General features: G+C 42.7%; 1 protein-coding gene across 1 annotated transcript in view; it reads left to right on the top strand.

Moving 5' to 3' along the window:
• Positions 1-4958: 4958 nt before the first annotated feature.
• The window catches only part of LOC119657349 (protein Mo25), a 78105-nt gene continuing 65329 nt past the window's right edge, over positions 4959-17734 (top strand). Inside the window, exon 1 of the mRNA XM_038064222.1 lies at positions 4959-5960. Within this exon, the coding sequence (XP_037920150.1) occupies positions 5832-5960 (129 nt within the window). The 5' untranslated portion in view covers positions 4959-5831. The remainder of the gene's footprint in view (positions 5961-17734) is intronic.

Here is a 17734-nt window from a genome sequence, read left to right as displayed (position 1 = left end):
CTTGTTTCTTTTTTACTTCTGATTTGACGGCAAACGATATAATGGCCCAAGTGGAAGAGGGCCCTAATTCTGGGCATTGATATTCCAAGTTAGTTAGTTAGTAGTTATCTACCTGGTGTACAATTGCACCAATCATGTATAACATATGTACGTTGCCACACACTGTAAAGCACACCAGCCAGCAATGCTACCAATCTATCGCCAGAATAGGAGGAGGTGTGGCATATTGTAAGGTATTTCGGTATGGTTCCCTATATGCCAGTTCCCCGTGTAAGACATCGTAGTTATGTATCCGCACGTCAGACACAAAAGCTCTCTTGAACTAGTTTTATTGCAGGAGGGTAAAATCTTCCGTGAATTATAATAGTATACGTGGTGAATATTCGCTATCTGAACTCGGTGGCTGTTAAGCTGTGCGAATAGATTTCCCCAGCAGAACGTCGACTGTGTCCATTCGCCTTCTCATTCCCCTCCAAGTTGCTATAACCGTGGACCCAGAAAAGGTGATTTTGAGCGTTTCAACCAGGCTATTTAGCGGGTTTCTGCCCCGCTCCCTCATCTTGAAGGATGCTGCCACAAAGACTTAACGGTGGTATCTTTTACGGTAGATCTTTTACTGTACCCTGGTTAGAAATTCAACCGCTAAATCCATCGTGAAGCTCCCCTTGCATCATGTGACGTAGTCCGTTAAGATGCCTACAGTACCGCTAGTACTTCGTCTAAGATGTTTCTTTGCGGTTCGGTTTCGGTGTTCGGCGACCTAATTCAAGGAATCTGACAGCACTGCATGATACAGCGTATTTGATGTAACTACAAAGTCCCAGTAGCACCCACACATATTGTTCTTTGGATAGTATTGAGCTTGGTCGCAATGTATCTTTTGGTCAACGCCGGCCACCAAATAATAGGGCCTTACCTTAGGGTGAGACGGAACACGGCTGTGTACATCCAAAAAGCCATTATTCAACGGAGATTACTTAACGCTCTGTTTAGTCACCAATTTAATTTGGGATGTTGGATCACACCCAGATACTTTACATTGGAGTGTGGAAGTGGAATTCGGGTAGCCTTGTCTTGGTGCATCAGCTTTATTTTGGTTGGATTTATGCCGCGTTTGCATCTAGGTACCCTCAGACATACCTGTATCAACGCAGCCTCCATAATCTCGCTTATTATGGGGAAACCATCCCCAAGTTCAACTACATGTATATCCAAGGTGTACCGATCAACCGTACCTATTATCTCATGAAGAGCGTTTCCATGGATTCGCCTTTGAAGCAAACGTCCTAACATTGTGGAGAGGGGGTGATGGGCTGTGGCTCCATAACCTCGCCGCAATTGGGGGAGTACGTGTGAACTAGCAACTCCAGGGTCTCGTCAGGAGATTCCGTCTAGGATTTTTTAAGAAAGGATTGGCTCCATATTCCCTGACCCGAGTATTACTGAATTACCCAGAATTACTAATGCATTTTATGGTCTAACAATACTCCAACCAGGAGCGCTTCCTAGCAATTCTGATAGCCCTCTTATGCCTCTTCAAATAGTCGCGGAATAAGTGCCAGTATTTATGCCTGTGGGAGATATTACTTCTGGTCATCTTCCTGAGATTATACAAGTCTTCGTTCCACCATGGTGACAGTGTCTTTCTCCCTCTTTCTCTACCCTCAAAGTTCCCTGTCAGTTAATAGAGTGATCGTAATCGCCGTACTTTTCCAAACTAGGGAAGTGGAAATTTGGATTTGGCTGCTCCGCTCTCACCTGCCCTAATTTAACTACGGTTAGGCCATTGGAACTCAAGTTCGGACACGGAAAAGCATGTAGGTTCTTTCTGGTGAAGCTACATGCTATAAGCCATAATGGAGTTGACATACGTGAGTACCGCTTTAGAAAGTAGAGTTGCTTGGAAAGTCAGTAAGGATTGTACTCACAGTGACCACCAGTCAATCTGTATGGAAATCAAGGGCGAATCGGTTTTGAAAAAGAGCTATCACCGAATGCCGCATGGATTCTTCGGGTGGACGACGAAAGCTTTTGAGAGAGACACATTCTCCGTAGCGCTCAAGCCCGACCTATCCTTGGATGGTACGGCCAGAGAAAAAGTCACGCAAATCGCCCGGTGTGTGACGGAAACCTGCGATGCAACTATGTTCAGAAGGCGATTGCTCCCCAGGAGGCAACTTTCCAAGTCGCATGTTTACGGGCAAGGAGGCTTTACCAGGGTCTTAAGGAACGCCCAAAAAAGGCAGTTGAAAAGAGACACACAGGCAACTACGGGACTGTTTAAAAGAGGTAGTTCGGAGCAGCAAAAAGAACTACTTCAGAGAGTTATGCGACCATGGTGATAAAAACCCAACTCCCGTTCTTGCAAAATGGTAATAAGAAAGCTGCGACAACCACCTCAGGTAACCTGCCTGCGCCTTCTGAGAAAGATTGTTGCCATTTTGTTTGTTTAACCAAAACAGAGGAAGGCAACCCGTGGTTCAGCTCAACGGGTGCATGATGCCTTCAGTAAGGAGGAGCTGGGTAGGATCAGCGTAAACACGTCCCTAGGCTTTAATGACATCCTTAACAGAGTTTTGGAGCGGATGGTGAAGACTAGGCCCGGCCTTTTCGCTAAGATCTTCGAGGCGTGTCTAAAAAAGAAACATTCCCTGCTCAGTGGAAAATGTAAATGTGTCGTTTCCCAAACCCAATAAGCCACCTGGAGATCCAGCATCCTGTCGTTCGATCTGTTAGTTGGATAAAATAGGGAATATGATGGAGAGAGTCATCTACAACAGACTACTACCCATCGTCGAAAGCAACTATGGCTCTTCGGAGTGTCGGAATGGGTTTCAACATGCACACTCTACGGTGGATGCAGTAAGCATGGTGGTCAATCTGGCATTGATTTCTAGCCGCCATGTGGTATTGGGTATGAAATTCCAAACTGGAACCGAATTAAAGGGGCGTTGGCGGATATATGGATATTTGGCAAGTCTCGTCGGAAGTAATTACTTTTCAGAAAGAACTTTTCGCAATGGGGCAGTTGAGGGCCCCAAAGAGTACATTCGCTGAGACAATGTACCCTTTGGGGCCCTCAACTGCCCCGTTGCTCCTCATTTGGTCCCGTCCAACATCAAGTGGATGTGGACTTAGGATCCCCCATTATCCCAAACAACCCGTAAGCGACTTTTGGCCATATCGCTGAAGAGCTTAACAGTGTGTGCTCCGCCGGTGGGGCGGGGCTGCTTCGCTGTTTGTAAACCTCTTGCAAATTTTGCTTTTTTTCCTCTTCATCATGAGAAAATGGTTGGTCTCGTCTTCTGCTGGCTTTCCAAGCGCATATTATTATATTCACTAAGAATCCTCTGATATTTAGCGAGGCTCTTTTTGTCCAGCTCGTCAACAGCACCGGCCTCCTCAGTCTTGGAATATTATTCAGAATTTGAATGGCATTCTGATACTAGTTTTTGGTCAGGCCTTCGGGCGGCTTCTGTTTCCTCATTGGCTGTCGGCAGTTGGTACACTTTTCGGTCCTCGTCCTTCGAGAGACCCCCAACACCAGCGATTTAGGGGAGGAGTATTATGACCAGTACCAGCTATATTCAGTTTGACCGCAGCGCTGGCTATCTGTAGCTTCGATCTCGGTCGTTCTTACTGTTGGTTCCTTGGTCCTCCAATAATGCATCAGTGATCAGCAAAAACCCTTTCTCAATGGTTGTTCGTTCTTTAAAATTTAAGCGCATGTCCTGGTGCCACGAGTAATTCGGGAACACAATTTCATGTTGGTTAGCCTGGCCACCAGGGTAAGAATTGTAATTATAATTGAGACGGAAGAGAGCCAAAATATTCCCACCTCACACAACCCTCTATGCTTGCTGTTCTACCTTAGCTTGAGGTCCTATTAGCACCTTACCTAGTACAGAGAGGACGGTACCCGAGATGTTACTTAGGTCCACCCTTCGTTAGTTCTGATTTCTTCTAAAACAGAATCAGCAGACAAATAAATCCTCCCAGCTCCGTCCCGCATATTTGTTTCCCGGCAAAAGAGTTTCCAACCGTTAACTTGCGAGACCGATCGAGGACACTGCATTATGCAATATTAAGAGGGTCATCCCGTGTGTCGGATTCGCGGAATCGATTTTTTTGGCATCAATTGTATCTAGATATAGTGTAGAATATATGGGCAAAGTGATTTTTTGATATTCGAAGTCATTCGGAAATTAAAGTGCTAAATACGTAATAAGTGACATGCCAGATGTATGCCCATCCCCTTAATGAAGCGCGTATTTATCGGTCCGAATGACGTTCGAATGACTTCACTAAAAGGAGAAAACTCGAAGCCAAGGCTGTACATGTGTTTCTTAAAGAAACCTAAGTTTACTCGACTAGGTATAGCAGATTAATGATCAGTTAAGGTATTATGGCTGAAATCGCATTCTACTTTTTAAATGCGTTTTTCTCGAAACTGCATATTGAAAATCGGCTGCCACCATAGCCCAAAATCTATCCAACGAAATTCTTTGAAATTTTCACGACTCATTCAGAACATATTTCTACGGTCCGCAAACTAGTATAGTTGCGATTCGTTCAGTATCTTCATCCAGTTCTTCACAAAAAATTTCCAAAAAAAGCCAAAAAAACAGCTTTCACACGGGATGACCCCCTTAATCTGAAGCATAATCGGATCAGGCCGCCCGGTTATAATAATTGTGATATCTTAATTAATTTCAATAATTTGAAAAGTGCCTTTCAGTTCCAACGACTTTTTCTTCCCCATATATCTATCACCAATTGGCAACACTCCCGCAAATTCCCAATGTCCCAATAGTGGAATTTCCCAATTCGCCCGAAATCAGTATCAAAACGCAAACGCGAAAGCGCAACGACCGCATGGCTTGCCGATGTGTGGGAACGAGACAGCACCTAAATTCACCTATTCGCCACTCATTTCCATCATGCATTTCGCCCGATAGCCGAGCTGTCATTCTCAATGTAAACGTGAACGTCAAGAAGGCAAGGAGAAAACGGAACGGTGCCGAAATATCGACGAGAAAATCCACAGAATTTTCGCAAGAAAATCCAATGCAAAGTTCACGAGAAAAGTGAAAATCGCACGGCGTCGTTGAGTTGAATCTGTTTTTGGATTGCAATTGGTGCAGAATACTCCGCGGAACGTGCGAAATAATTACGCGATCGAACTGAAAAGTAGTGCAGTCCCGTGAAAAAATCATCTGACAGTGCAAAGTGGTGTCTCGCTGTCGCGCCAGTGTGTGAGTGGCTGATTGTGTGTCCCCGTTTGAACGTCGAGTCTGGTTCGCACGGTGTCAGGAAGGGTCGAGGCTCCTGCGTTCTCCTTGAAACCAACTGCAAGGCATTCTGCACGCTCGCAAGCACCGAGAGTCCGCGTCGTCATCTGCATTGGCGTGCAAGTCGTCAGTTTCCGGCCCGGTCAGTGATTTTCCTCGGAAGAAAGTCGCCGAGAAGTGCACGCGCATCGCTCGACTGTCGTCTGAAGTGCTCGCGACCTCCGGCGCCCGGCAAATTTGTTGACCTCCGGTGATCCGCGTCCGCCTGTATCGTCCGTGATCGTGACTGCCACAGTCCGCCGCCCGTTGCTGGTCGCTTTTAGCTTGCGTTTTATCCTTTTTCGTTTCGTTTTCTGTTTTATTTTCTTGTCGTCGAGCGACAGGACCGCTCGTCAGAAAGTCAGTTGGGATCCTCGTTGCCCACCACACCTCTGTCGACGCGAATCGCTCGGAGTGCAAAGCGCCGCCCCACTGTGGAGCACACGAGGGCCGCCCTTCATTCCCCAGTTTTTCTAAAACGTTTCCGCCACGAAGAAGATAATGCCGCTGTTCGGAAAATCCCAAAAAAGCCCGGCCGAACTGGTGAAGGCACTAAAGGAGGCTGTCAACTCGCTGGAACGAGGCGATAAGAAGGCGGAAAAGGCTCAGGAGGACGTCAGTAAGAATCTTGTAAGTATCCTTGCATTTTCGGTGGCCGGCATGGCCGTGCGGACGAGACGATGAGTGACACGCCGCCTGTTGTGGCGATTTCTCTGTTCGTCAGACCATAGGAATTTCTCTGGGGGTCTGTACTCCTCGTTGGACCGTGGTGGAGCCCGGCGGAGTGCATGAATCATAGATCGGCCGCCCCGCCGCGCCTATCGCACTTTCTTTTAGTTTGATTTTTTCTGAATGGGTCTTCGCCGCGCTGGTGTGGGGTGCCCATGTGTCAAAAGCACCAACACAGCCGCGGTCCATGTCAGGTGTGCGCGAAGAAGTGACGTATTTGCCGGATATACAGTGGCTTACGTAAATCGCACGCATTTGTTTATGCCGGCATTGTTTGTTTATGTCCGTCCCGAGGAACGACAGAGTCACTACTGCACGGTTTTCGCAACGCTATTTGATGCAGCGATTGCATTGGGTCCCTTTAGTCTAAATTATGTAAGCAGCAAGATATGGAAATATTTACTAATGGAGGCAGCAGGAATCTCGAGCTTTGATTGGTCGATCATACTAAGTTCAATATTCAAATAATTATAATTAGTCAGAAAACACCTAAACGTCCTTTCAATGCACGAATTTCGCCGAGTTTGGCCAACCTTCAACAACAGTCGATGATGCAATAGTCCAAATCGTATGTGGACTACGTTTCAAAACGCAGCTAGAGTTGATCACAGAGCAAGGACATTGCCACATTGTCAACCTTTAAATTTAGGTAAAGTAGAAGGGAATCGTGATACTTAGCAGTGACGAAGTTGGCCTTGCCAGGCTTAGCAAGAAGCTTTGCTAGTAAAATGAAATGGGGCTTCCAAAACCGTAAATGGACCAGAAATATAGATATGCCTCTTTGTTCATTCAAGTACTGCCGCTAAATTTTATTAGTTGTATTTATTAGGAATTTACAGAAATTTGGAAAATATTTTCTAGACAGATCGCCTCGAGAATTCCTCGTTTCTGAAGTCATCATTAAAATGTCCTTGCTTCATAATTGACGAGGCCGGGAATACACTGACCCGGCCAAATAGTAGCCAACATTTCGATATCCGATCCAAACGTCATTTTAATTTTCTACTCCTTAGGCGTAACTAACCACTGCAAAGTCAAAGACACGCTTTGGAAAAGTAGCCATTTGGGCTGGGTGACCCAATTTGTCCCTGGTCTCAATATCTTCTCTATGAAGGCATGCAACCCCGATGCCTCACATTGAAACCATCCTCAATTTGGTCCCCGCTCTGCATAGGCGATGGTGCAATGACACCAATGTGATTTTGTCGATGTCCAAGGACCATCCTGCCTTAATAAGGAACTCCAGACATCCCGGTTTTGCGCCGAGGTTCACCAATTCGATATCCCTAAAAGGTGCCTGGCGTCCTGACCTACCCTGCCTCAAGCAGGGTCTGCCTCGTCTTCTTTTTCTACCATAGATATTTCCCTTATAGACTTTTCTGGCTGGATCATCCTCATCCATATGTATTAAGTGACCCGCCCACCGTATCCTATTCAGCCAGATTTTATTCACAATCGGACATTCATGGTATCGCTCATAGATTTCGTCATTGTCTAGGCTACGGAATCGTCCATCCTCATTTAGGGGGCCAAAAATTCTTCGGAGGATTCTTCTCTCGAACGCGGCCAAAGGTTCGCAATTTTTCTTGTTAAGAACCCAAGTTTCCGAGAAATACATGAGGACTGGCAAGATCATTGTCTTGTAAGTAAGAGCTTTGACCCTATGGTGAGACTTTTCGAGCGAAACAGTTTTTGTAAGCTGTAGGCTTTTGTAGGCTCTGTTGGCTGCCAACAATCGTGCGCGGATTTCATCATCGTAGCTGTTACCGGTTGTGATTTTCGACCCTAGATAGGAGAAATTGTCAACGGTCTCAAAGTTGTAGTCTCTTATCTTTATCCTTCCCGTTTGACCAGTGCGGTTTGATGTTGTTGGTTGGTTGCCTTCATTGATGTGCAGCCCAAAATCTCGCGTAGACCGTTGTTGCTGTCGAATGGTCTTGAGAGTGATCCTGCTGCTTTTATCTGACCTCGCACATTGGTCAGGGCCAGCCTAGTCAGTCTTATCCATTTTGTCGGGATACCGAATTCTCTCATGGCTGTGTATAGTTTTACCCTGGCTATGTTATCATAGGCGGCTTTAAAGTCGATGAATAGATGGTGCAACTGTTGTCCATATTCCAACAGTTTTTCCATCGCTTGCTGCAGAGAGAAAATCTGATCTGTTGCTGATTTGCCTGAAGTGAAGCGTCTTTCGTATGGGCCAATGATTTTCTGGGCGTATGGGGCTATCCGGCCTAGCAAGATAGCGGAGAATATCTTATAGATGGTACTCAGCAACGTGATACCTCTAAAATTGCTGCACTGTGTGATATCTCCCTTTTTATGTATGAGACAGATAATGCCTCTTTGCTAGTCGTCAGGCATTGATTCGCGTGGGTTCACATCGGATCCTAGTCACGGGAATTCGCGTGCACTTATCGAAATGAACAACACGCGAGCTAAACTCGGAAATGAAATAAAATGAAGAAGGGCGACTCGACCGCGCCCGTGGAGCCGTAAAACTCTGGACCCGAGTGCCGCGATCGAAAAGGAGCATCCAGAACGGATCACATCCTCGATCAATGTTACCCCTGCCTCAGATGTGAGTAGCGGCCTCTGAGGTTCCCATCCCCCATATTGGAGGGTGTGCCTTTGTTGTAAGAGTTCTGCGGGCCTAACGAGGAGTAGGGGAAAAGGAAGTCTTCAAATTAGTTGAAATTCAATTCCATGTGTAATTTATAAAGCTAAAAACAATATAAATTGAGAGTAAAAAGTAAAAAGAAATAAAATAAGAAAAAATCAGGAAATAAAAAAATAAGAAAATATGAATAAAACAAAACAAAATATATAAAAATAATAAAATAAAATATAAATCTGCGTGTAATTATGCGATTAATTATTTGAAATAATAAAAAAAAAATTAGTGCTAACAAGACTTATTAGCACAGATGAAGGGAGCAAGTGGTTCCTGACATATCGGTATTTGCAAAAATAAAAATATCAACACTATCGAATAAGAAAAAACAAGTTTTTTTTTGTATTATTTCAAAAAATATAAATATACCAAAAATAAGAAAATGAAATAAAAATATAAAAAAATAAGAAATTATCGGTCAAACAACAAGAAATGTGTGATACATGCCCCGTTCCCTTGAGAGCTCTCCAGGGGAGTTACATGAATGAAAAAATGAATCGACTTTCAACGAAATTTATCAAGGAACAATACTTCTTTGATGAACAGTTTGCAAAAGAGATTATATTTATTGGAAAGTTCTTTTGCATTGTTGCGGCTCTTCCTCAGATCAAATTTATTTATTTATTTATTTATAACCGGTTTTAACAATGATTCTCATCCTTCTGTCTTTCCGTCTTCCAAAACTTCAAAGAAAATTATTTTTTTTCCTCCTTTTTCTTCTATTTGTATATAAATATATAAATGGATTTTAGGGAGAGGTAACAAGTGGTTGGTTTTGATAAATAAAATGAAATGATTGATTTTTTTTAAAAATTTTAAATGGTTGATGTAAATGGATGTTGAGAAAGGGAAAAAGGAAATTAGGAGAAGTATATTGAGAAGATTAAGGGGTGTTAAAAAAGGAAAAAAGAGGGAAATAGTAAGTATTAGAAGATGCATTTTCTTTTTAAATTGTCTCTGGAAAAGGCGAAGGAAGGATGGCACCTATCGCCAAGTCGCGGACACTACAAATCCCCGACTAGAATCAGCAATGAAATGTTGCTACCAGTTAACTACCCCCTTGCGTACGCTCTTGAAGCACAACTCGGATATCTTGCATCCAATTGACGTATGCTGCTTTCAAGCTGCACTCTCAACTCTACCGTGAAGATTGTCTGCTTTCCTTTCGGTTATTTAAATCTAGCATCAAATCCTCTTTCTATGTTCATTTTATTGGGCCTATATTATCGCCTAAATCAGTCAGCCTTGGATAGGTCCTCATTTTTCAAAGGAAACTAGGCATAGGGCGCATTTTTTTCACAGAAAATAGGAGATGTCCAAGCGGATCTTCGCTTATCATTTTTCTTCTCTTTAACGATGGTATTCTACTTCTATCGATGTAGGAGCTATAGTTGACCTGTTACTGAGTTCTTTTGACTATTTTATGGCCATAAACCTGTATGTGGGCCATGCCGTGTCAACCAAATATATGCGCTATCACTGCCGGTCCTTGGAAATGTGCGTCAACTGCCACTACGTTTTTCCTCGTCCTGCGCCATGTAATTCCAAGACGATTCACTCGTCAGCAATCATAAGATAGTATCCTCAGATCATGCAATGAAGATGCATGGCATAACCCGCAATGGAGTTTCCGCCCTTTCTAAATGTGCGACCTATACAGTGCCACTTTGATCAACAGGTGCCCGTACGCACACGAAGTTCTCCATTAGTTATTATTTCAGGCGAGAGAAGCCCGGTGACACGACGCAGATGTGAATTGATGGAAGCTTGGAGCTTTCGGATGCCAATAATGGTCACTTTCATTGTATTACTCCCACATAGTAGTTTGAAGAAAACATTGACGTGATTGTAGTTTTGACGTGTTTCAGTTCCAGATTTTGGATAAAACAGCGAAAGTGGACTATTTTAGATATTTAGCTTCTTAATGGTTCGATGGTATTCCAGGGGCTCATTGGTTTCATCCCTACATCTTTTACTAGGTTACTCCCGTTTCTCATCTTAGGGAAATAGTACCTGCATTTTCCGTGTGTTTTCCCTCATCTATTCCTAGCATCTTTAACTCTTAGATGCCTTAACGTAGGATTTTATTTTTGTACTCTTCCCTTCGTATTATGCTGGTCTTTTGTCTGGGTACCCTTTTGCATAACCGTATCATCTCCACAATTTCCTATATATGTTGGCTTAATTTACCTAGATATTTATTGTAGTCAACGAGTACTACCAGAAGACGTCCTTTTTGGGTTACCTCTTGCCTTGCCACCTCAGTTTTTCTGATTCTCCTGGCAAGTGTAAGGGATTGATTTAGCCGTTAGCCTCTTTGCTCGGGAAAGCAGGCCGCTTTCATCGAGCTTCGAAGTATTTTTTGCCGTAAGTGATGATTTTCTTGGTCTATGATACCCCCGTGGCCTCTTCTAAAGTCAGTTTTTCACGGTAAAAAAGTTTATTTTTTTTCGTATTACGCATGCTTGGTCAAGTTCCTCCTTCAACCGTTTGGATCTTCCGGTCGTGTGCCATTTTCCATCATCGGAGAAAGTTGGGTATTATTATATTGGTCATGCCTTTTGGATGCTTTTTGGTACCCATAGATACTTATTTTGCTAATGCAACTGAGTTGTCCTGCCCCTGGTTTTACTTGCTATTTGACTTTGGGAAAATATTGATATTGACCTTGAAATCAACTTTTTCTCCTTTCACTTCAGTTTTAGTAACGAATACGCATCCACTTCACGCTTGAGCTAAGCACTCAGTCCTCCACTGAATCCTGTGATTTATTTACAGCCAATAATGAATAACGAATAGCTACAATATAGTCTCAGCCATAAATCATTGCTTTGCCCACATCTCATCGAAATTCTTGTATAAATCATTAAATTACAGATTCCACTCCAGTTGCAACATGAATAGCATTAATTAACCCAAAGATCTGATCATTAAATTCAATCATGAAATGATCTTGGGTACTCGGTATTTTGCACTGACGTCCCCATTGAGCTGATGCCAGCTGCTGAACGTTGGCGTTGTCGCTCTTTGGCGTGTCATCTATGATCACTACTGCGCTACAGTTATAAATATTCTGGGACAAATTATGTTTCATAATATACGATCAGATAATAATAATATGATGCGAGTATTTTGACTTGAAAGCGCCAGCGACGCGCCAACAAGCACGTGGTGTCCATTTTTAGCTTAAACGATTGTGAGGCGATAATTATTTTTGATTTCAATACAAAGTAAAGCAATGAGAAGCTAACGGTGAGATAGTGTTGATAATGTAGAAGTCCATTGTTGAGATACTTCTGTAGTCTGAGAGTAGATAAGAATATTTTGATTTTGTTTTAATAAATACAAACGAACACATACGAGTACATTCTAGTTTTGGAAGAATTTGCAATTATAATTTATGGAAGCGACTTCCCTTTGAGATTGGTTTGACCATGCGATGGTCGAGCTGGTTGAGTGTTAGCCACTCGATCAGATTGCCTCGAGTTAGGTGTCCTGGTTCGTCGTGAACGTTTGTGTTAGTCTTTGTATTGTCTTGCTGCTGTAGTCTTATCACTTGCGAGCATTAAATGTGATGATAGTTGAAAAAATAACAGCACGAAAAGACACTGTGTGGATGCACTTACATATAAGGTTGGTTTGTTATCTGTCTTTCTGTCTGTATGTCACAAATTAGTCGTCAACCTACCACATCTAGTTTTCTCTATTATTGACTATTAAATTGGAAAATATTCCATGGAAAACGAGCTGATCATCAGAAACAAAAAAACTACAAGAACTTCGCCTCTATACCTTTATCGTTATTTTTTTTGCCGGGATGAATCCGAGACCTTCCTAGTAATTGAAAGAAGGGGATGACCGGTAAGATTTTGAAAAAGATGGGTGGAGTACGACAATTGGAGGGGCGTTTGTGTGCTAATCCCGGGACGCATCAAGGAATACTTCAGAAACTTGATCGACAGAGAGCAGGCTGGTTTCTGCTTTGAATTCTCCTGCATTAACCACATGAACATCCTGCGAGCAATTTTCGATAAATCTGCGAAATTTAGATGTCAGGAGTGCGCTACACAGGAGGGGCAATTCCAGAGAAACTAATAACTATTTTCAAATTGACATTATCTCACGTGCTGCATCGAGGTAAAATCTCGCAGGATTTTGAGATCCAAAACGGAGTCCTTCAAGGTTGTTACCAATATTATTTCTTCTCGTTATCAGTGACATGTTTCATACTGCCTTATCCGGACGACTTCAATGGACCATGACACTTTTCCTCGATTACGCCGATGGCATTTGTTTGCCCTCTCACATAATCATGGGCTTACTTAAATGATTCCTAATTTGACAAGATGGGGAAGTAGAGTCGGACTGAAAATAAACATCAAAGGTCTCAATCTGATGGGTCATCACATTCTTCTTATTTTCATTAATGGGCAGAACATCGAAAGCGTTGACTACGTTGTATATCTAGCAAGCGTGGTTTCTGCCGACGATGGGACTGAACTTATTCAATTAACGGCACTAGATCTGGCTTCGCTGCCTTGTCTAAAATCTAGAAATACAATTGCCTCAACACCAAGATTAAGTTGGAACTGTTTTACGCTAATGTTCTTTCTGTGTTGCTATATGGGAGTAGCACATGGGAAGTAATCACTCCTGCTACTCAAAAACTCAAAACGCCTTCATCAACACTTGTCTGTGTCGTATCATCGGAGTAGCACACAAGCCAGTTACCCGTATACCTATTGATCGGATATCGGAAGTGGCGATGGATGATGGACACATTAAGGACGAGCGACAATCCCCCACTCTCAAGACCATTCGACATCAGCAACGGTCTACGACAAGGGGATGGCCTATCATGCGTCCTCTTTAACCTGGCCCTCGAGAAAGTGATCCGTGATGCTGAGGTAAATGCAAGAGGTACGATCCTCTTTAAATCCACCCAACTACTGGCCTATGCTGACGATATCGACATCATGGGAAGAACCACCCGAGACGTACAAACTGCCTTTATCCAGATCGAGCAGGCGGAAATTAGCGCGAGATGTTGGGCTGCACATCAATGAAGGCAAGACAAAATATATGGTGGCAACGTCAGCACCGAAGACGAACCAACCAACAACATCAAATCGCACTGGTCAAACAGGAAGAATAAGGATAGGAGAATACAACTTTGAGACCGTTGACAATTTCTCCTATCTAGGGTCGAAAATTACAACCGATGTCAGCCAACAGAGCCTATTTCAGTTTACAAAGACTGTACCACTCAAAACGTCTCACCATAGGGTCAAAGCTCTTACTGTACAAGACTATGATCTTGCCAGTCCTCATGTATTCCTCGGAGACTTGGGTTCTTAGCAAGAAAAATTGCGAACTCTTGGCCGCGTTCGAGAGAAGAATCCTCCGAAGAATTTTTGGCCCCTTACATGAGGATGGACGATTCCGTAGCTTACACAATGACGAAATCTATGAGCGATATCATGACCGTCCGGTTGTGGATAAAATTCGGCTCAATAGGTTACGGTGGGTGGGTCACTTAATCCGTATGGATGAGGATGATCCCACCCGGAAAGTCTATAAGGGCAATATCTATGGTAGAAAAAGAAGACGAGGCAGACCCTGCCTGAGATGGAGCGATGGCGTAGGCAGGACGCCAGACAGCTTTCTAGGGATATCGAATTGGTGGACCTCGGCGCAAAACCGGGATGTCTGGAGTTCCTTATTAAGGCAGACCTAGACCGGATACCGGTTGTTGCGCCGTTGATGATGATGACAATCCCAGTGGGATTCACTGTCGGTTCGATTGAGCGATGGCTGACGGTTGGGTCGTCCGGTGTAGCATAGTAGAGGAGGAGTGCATGTGCCTCGGAAAGTCCCGGAAGGAATTGAAGCGCATTTCAGCGAAACGGTAGGGGTGGTTAACGTGCTATGCCCTATTAAGGGGCGATTGGCAACCCTATATTTATTTGTCACATTTTGACCAATTTGAAATAAAGCCTTACTGAATCGATTTGTTGCACATCCTGCTACCATTAATGAAGTTTCAGTAAGTAAAAAAAATATTTCCAATTGGAAATATGCGAATATAATGGGCAAAAGGCCGCAAAGAAAGGGCTGTTGCTTCGAACTGCAATTTAGCATTTTGAAAGTTGTCATTACAGCTTCTTTGCTATCACAGAAGAACAAAGTCTTATTGTGTCGATTTGCCACACCCAATTCACTAGAATAAGTGATCTGTTGGTAAAAAATTCGCAATAAGTGTTCTTGTTTGTTTTTCTGACTTTTGTAAGATTTGAGTTCTTTTTAGCGATATACGTCATAATAAAATGATAGAATTTGCGAATGACAAATTTCGAACGTTGAGTTTCCGTGCAATTGCCCCGAAGTTGTAGACATTCGTCATGTTGTGCGTAAATATCTTGAAAATCCAGACACATTTGTCACTGCAAAGCAACCTGGATGTTCAACAAAGCTTTCGTCGCGTGATAGTCATTAGATCCTTCGCAAAACTTTAAATTCTACAAATATCGCTTTTGAAATTGCAAAAGAATGCGGCGTAAATTTTTCGAAATGGACGATTGCCAGAGCTATCAAGAAGACTCCACATAAATCGTGGAAAGAAGATTTTTTTCTCCTTTGTAGCGATCTTGAAGACCAACAACGACCTGGAAAATCATGTGACACTGGTGAAAAAGTTTCACGTGGATAAGCTGAAAATAACTGAAATATTTCAGCAAAAGGGGCTACGATATAATTCAGAGTTCATTAATTCATTTCTTCTTTTATAACGCTGACATTCACTTTAGGGCTTGATACTATATATGGTTATTGAAAAAACCGATTTGTTGTATGACTTCTTTGGTTCCTTTTCTTCTGCGGTTGCATAAGGACTCGGTTCTAAATTGGATAGTTACTGGTGGTGAAATGTCAATACTATACATCAATTTTGATCTGAAGGAAGTTAGAAACAAGTAAAAGAAGGTGCAGCATTAAGGCCCCAGACTAGTTCATGTCAGATGATAATATTTGTCGAAGTCAAACTACAATACCTAACGTGTACCGTAACTTTCGATTCGGTGAAATGCTGTTGGTCGCTAACTTAACTATATTCTCCAGTCCTTTATGGATGATTGGATATCTAAAGCTTAAAAATTTCAGTTAGGCTTACAGTTTATGTCCTTACCACCTTATGCTGCTATAATGAACTTTAGAGAAAGAGAGTCTACCAACAAATTTCTTAAATGTAGGAATTGGACCTGAATATAAAATTATGTAACTGAAAACATCCGAATCCAAATAATAAATGAATTCCTAATAGTAGATTTTCAACGCTCTCAGTATCTCCTAGTCCTCTCTCTCAAGATTGGTTCAAGTTAAGTTTCAGTTGGTCAGCCAGTCATGTCGAATAAATCACCATTAATTTGAAAATCAACGAAATATCTTTAGGCAGCTTCGTTCCTTGGCCTACCAAAAAAATCACATCCATTCCCCTCGGTTATTCGAATGCATCTTCTAATTTCCAAAAAAAAAAAGTTAAAAGAACTTGGCAATAGACTTTTCCTTAGGTTTCTGGGTGTTCGTACTGGCCATCGTCTTATTCTCATTCAAAAGTCTGAAAATTCATACTTCGTTTATTCTTACCACATGACCGGCCGTTCCAGTTTCTTGATCAAAATAGGGCGGATGATATAGAACTCACTGTTGTATTTGAGTCCAATCCACTTTCTCCCTTACTGAGCTTCACTGCGGTCTGCCTCACGATCCACGTCTCGTAGTTGTAAGGACGTTGCAATAACCACGGATCAAACCGACTCTAGGGCCAGTTAAGTTGTGAACGATCATTGTCATATATATAGAGTTGAGGGTCTATTAGCTTAACGACTGGTATGTGACAGTGTCCTACTTCAGAACAGGCGGAATCAATGTCGGCTAATCAATGATCTCGGGTTTACAATATTGTCGACCTATTCAAAACCATTTCCGTCTAATCTAATATTTTTTTCTTCCGATATACTGTCTCATAGCTTACGTTTAAGATTCTTTCAATAAGTTCAACAGGTTCAGACAAAATTCTACGTTACTCATCATACTTCAAAAGTAATATATGTGTATTCACTTCTCTAATATTTCGATACCTTTTTAAAGTTTTGTGTAAAATCAAACCATATGACTGTCTGTCACACATATTCTCAGAAGTGGTTGGAAATCTAGACCTCAAAATACATCCCATTCTGATATTTGCTCAATTGTGGACTGCTCAGGCGTAACTGACAGGCTGGTGTGATCATACATGCTAACCATTAGCGGGCAAAAAAAACGTTTTGGGTGATTTATAGTTTTGTAGAGTATTCTTTACCCTCTTGGGACACTGGCTTTTTATTCTAAAAAGTAAAATGGTAGCACGTGCAGTTCCAATGCCACGCTCTCTTGACCTGAGAGCCAGTTTCTGACAGAATCTGAACTGGAACATTCCAATATAGGTCAAGGGACATCACAATTGTACACCGTAGCTCATCAACAGAAGTTTCCGATATAGTGGAGGGAGGTCAGTTGGGTTTCGACATCTCATCAGATCGATCAAATCACGATCAGCAGTAAATTTCGGAATAATCTTTTGAATCTGCGTGTCAAAAGAGGAGTAGACATTGATCTCGAAAGGGACCACCATCCAATAGTGACTTATCTTCATTTGCTTATCCCTACTGCATCTGTTTAATGCGAAAGAGAGTCTTGGGCCCCCAAATTCAACACCCGCGGTCTCTGCGTCCAGCAGGTCCGAAAATGACATTGCAAGTCCTAGCTGACTTCGGGAACCTTGAAGATGACCGATGAACGTAAGGAGCTGAGAGTTCTGCTGATGGTTTCGAGTGAGGGTAGGTGCTAGCACTGCGACTGCATTACCGTAAAAATGTACAAGAAGTAGGGCGTAGTATGTGCCGTGACAAAAGAAATTCCATCATTGCGTTGGTGAGGAAAACAGAAGCTGCCGCGAATAGCAAAA

The sequence above is a fragment of the Hermetia illucens genome, chromosome 5 (assembly GCF_905115235.1).
Source record: "Hermetia illucens chromosome 5, iHerIll2.2.curated.20191125, whole genome shotgun sequence".
Lineage (NCBI taxonomy): Eukaryota > Metazoa > Arthropoda > Insecta > Diptera > Stratiomyidae > Hermetia > Hermetia illucens.
This window is presented reverse-complemented; position numbering and strand designations above follow the sequence as displayed.